General features: G+C 33.9%; 1 protein-coding gene across 2 annotated transcripts; it reads right to left on the bottom strand.

The window, feature by feature from the left end:
- Positions 1-2,504, bottom strand: LOC110684974 (probable WRKY transcription factor 40). 2 transcript variants are annotated; one of them, XM_021861418.1, is made up of 4 exons: positions 1,765-2,504; positions 1,257-1,658; positions 1,026-1,142; positions 1-681 (listed from the first exon to the last, which is right to left on the bottom strand). In XM_021861418.1, exons 1-4 carry the CDS (start codon positions 1,957-1,959, stop codon positions 220-222), a joined length of 1,176 nt encoding a protein of 391 aa, XP_021717110.1. In that variant the 5' UTR covers positions 1,960-2,504; the 3' UTR covers positions 1-219. The 2 variants fall into 2 exon arrangements, with proteins under 2 accessions (XP_021717110.1, XP_021717111.1); XM_021861419.1 differs by having other exon boundaries at positions 1,257-1,655; positions 1,765-2,500.
- Between the last annotated feature and the right edge of the window lie 1,008 nt (positions 2,505-3,512).

The raw sequence follows: 3,512 nt of genomic DNA, 5'->3' as shown, positions 1-3,512 counted from the left end.
TACGATTCAAAAAAAATATATTTATGATGACTAATATTAATATTGGATCAATATCTCTGAAATTCAACACTGGAATAATAATAAGTGTGATCAATCTGTACAATTGCCTAAACAAATTTCCTACACCGGCCTTCAAATTAAGGCATTTCTGACAAACTTGAAATTGTACGTGCAAATTCATTCCTAATAATCGAATTTTTCTTCCAAATAAATGTATAATTAATCACTTGAAGTTTGCTGGACGAATCGGCCGGTAATAGCAGCTGCAAGGGCTGCTGTGAAGTTTGGATCTTTAGTCAAGGAAGAGGCCATTTGCTCAGCCAATAGTTTTTGGAATTCTGCTGAACTAAACTTGGGCAACTGGTTATTGGACAACGGTGTGCTATTCAACACCTTGTTGTTGCTGTTGTTGTTGCTGTTGTTGTTGTTGTTGCTGTTGCTGTTGTTGTTGCTGCTGCTGTTGGTGGTGGCAGCTGTGGTTTCGTTAGCGTTGGACTTGGACTTGGCTAGGTCAAGAGTGACGGTGGGACCTGACGAGGCATTGCATGGGACCGAGCCAAGGGCGATGGACCGGCTGGAGGCCGATGGTGCAGCACCCTCTTGTTGTGCTGGGGCTGGATGGTTGTGTTCTCCTTCGTAGGTTGCCACTAGCATTGACTGGTCTTCAAGACTTCTTTGAACCTGAAGATTTTGAAGAGGATTTATTAGTATTAATACTAATAATAATAAACAATTGGTTTTAATATAATAGGCTAAATAAAATAAAAAGCTTTGTAGATGAGAATAAAGAGATAATGTACACTACTACTTGAATTGAATTGAGTCGTGATTGCATTGGGTTCAATAATTAGGCAACCAACCGATTGAAAAAATGGTAATTGTAGGGTATGCCTCCATTAATAAAATGTTTGATAGTCAAAATTGTTGGCAGTAATCTGGTGATGATTGTATGTAATCAAGTAATTTAGAGGATCGGGAATTGAAAAATGATGTGTACAATATAATACAAGGATAGATGTAATTACCTTCTTCTTAACGGGACAAGTAGGAGCGAATGAGCACTTGAAGTAAGCTCTAGGGCAAGGGTTATCTCTAGTCACTTTTTGTCCATATTTCCTCCATTGGTAGCCATCCTTGAGGATCTGCACGCGATCATTAAACAAATTGAAATACTGGCATATGTATTACTCCGTATATATTTGTTACTCGTACACGACAGCTATTATTTGCGCGTTAAAAGCTAAATGATGACTTACCAGGGTTGAATCAGAAGCTTCGGTTCGAACAGCGACCCTTGTGATCTTAGCCTTAATTGTTTCTTCTTTGGGCTTTTCGTAGGAATCTTCTTCGTCGCTAGAGCTGCTCTCGACGATATTGTTATTGTTGTTAGTGTTTCTAACAATATTGGTGTTGTCGAGTTTCCTCTTCTTGTTCACATTATTATTATTATTATTATTATTATTATTATTATTATTATTATTATTGTTGTTGTTGTTGTTGTTGTTGATATCGTTACTTGAATTGGAAGTCTTGCTCATGTAATCAACCAACTGCCTCTTCAAATCATTGTAGTTTTCACACACGACTGTAAGCATTTCTGTTAGCCTCTTGTTCTCTGCATTCACCCTATTCAATTCCTCTACTAATTCTCCTGTCTGCTGGAAACAACCACCATACAAACAAACTTAATTAATTAATTATTTATTTATTCGTTATCAGTAGATGGTGGTAACAAGATGAGAATGAAAAAGAAAAAAGACGAACCTCTTGTTTGGGCCAAAGATTGGTAGTAAATTGATTGGAGGTAGTGGCAGTGATAGGAGGAGGAGGAGACGAGGCAGGCTTGACGATGTTGGGAAGATCTCTTACGGGGGCATCGTCGAAAAGGCGAAGGGTATTATTAGTATTAGTGAGATCAAAAGAAGGAGCGCTGAACCATTTTGATGATGAGTACTCCATAACGAATTTGATAAACCAAAACAATCAACCGAGCTTGAAATTAATAAAACTAGTACTCGCGTAAGAAACAAAGACAGAAAGAAGAGGTCTAGATGCAATTAATAAAGTTTTCTTGAATATTTAGGTGCCAGAAAGAAGAGAGTTAGTCAAATGAAAAGAACCAGAAGAATAAAGAGTATTTATAGAAACCAACCAAAAGATAAGGGAGGGAGGCAGGCAAATTGACACACTTGCGGCCGGGAGGAAGCTTGGAAGAAGCAACAAAAACAAAAGGTAGATGTCACTGCTTATAAGTTTTAAGCTGGCATTTTTTTTTAATTATTATTATACTACTTAGGAGATTGCGTGGATTTCTCGCGTGCAACACCGCTCTTTTTTTTTATTTTTTTTTTTTATTTTGTCTCTTATCCTATGTGGAAGGGTCAATTGGTCAAACAGTCAAGGGTCGGCTCCAATGGGACATGGCCTATTACTTTAGATATCCGATTTTTTAATTCACCGAAAATTCGATTTTGTCTTGTTTAAAATGAACATCTCTAAAAGTTGTATTGTTACAAAATAATTCAAATGTGGTATTATTAAAAAGAACCGGTCAAAAGTTATATTATTTTTGACAATTTTTCCATAAAAATATAGAATTTGTGCGTCGCTAATTCAAAGAACATACGACCCAAATACAAAAAACATATTTTTTTTATTATCAAACCCAAGAAAAACATGTTTAATCAACATATATGTTAAATATCATAAGTTATAATTTAAAGAACATATAGTTGATACCCAAAAAACATCTTGACCACACTCAAAGAACATATTACAGGCATATATGTTCTTTCAAACACAGGTATGTTCTTTCTGCTTTTTTTTTCTTTTTTTTAATCAGGTGAACCATGCACCCGAGTGTATTTTTATTTTCTTAAAGGGTTATTTGTAGTCATTTAATATTCTTTTGCCTATTTCAAATTCTATAATGAGCAAAAAAAAATTCTAATGAGCAAAAAATCATAACTAGGTGCATCCGCCCCTATGTGCATCCAGATGTGTATAAAAAGGTTCCGCTCTATTTGTTTCAAATTAAAATAAAAAATATATTAGACATTTTAACTATTCTGCGCGGTAAATTTGTACTGAAATTATATATATTTTATTAGCTTTTAAATTTGTCTTATCAGTGTGTATTTTATTTCAATGTATCAACTTCAAATATTTTTTACTAATTTTATATTAGATAAGTTATGCATTGATAAATATGTCAATTAAATGGTTGATAGATTAATAATTAAAGTTGTTTATTAAATATATATTACCCCTTTTTATTTTTAATTGCAATAAAGAAGTTTGTTTTATGTCTTATAAATAATACTCCCTTCGTCCCTTTATTACAGTATATGTCTATTTCTCATTTTGCACGTGAATTAACAAAATTAAAGATTGCTTAAAATTAATAATTGGGAGTATAAGTATGCATGTAGGGTTAAAGAGAGATAAAGAGAAAGAAAAAGTGGTTGAAAATCAGGAGAGAGAAAGTATTGGAAATTGATGTTAAAGAACCA

The sequence above is a fragment of the Chenopodium quinoa genome, unplaced genomic scaffold (genome assembly GCF_001683475.1).
Source record: "Chenopodium quinoa cultivar QQ74 unplaced genomic scaffold, ASM168347v1, whole genome shotgun sequence".
NCBI classification, from domain to species: Eukaryota; Viridiplantae; Streptophyta; class Magnoliopsida; order Caryophyllales; family Amaranthaceae; genus Chenopodium; species Chenopodium quinoa.
The sequence above is the reverse complement of the archived record's forward strand: the minus strand, read 5'-3'. Positions and strand labels throughout refer to the sequence as shown.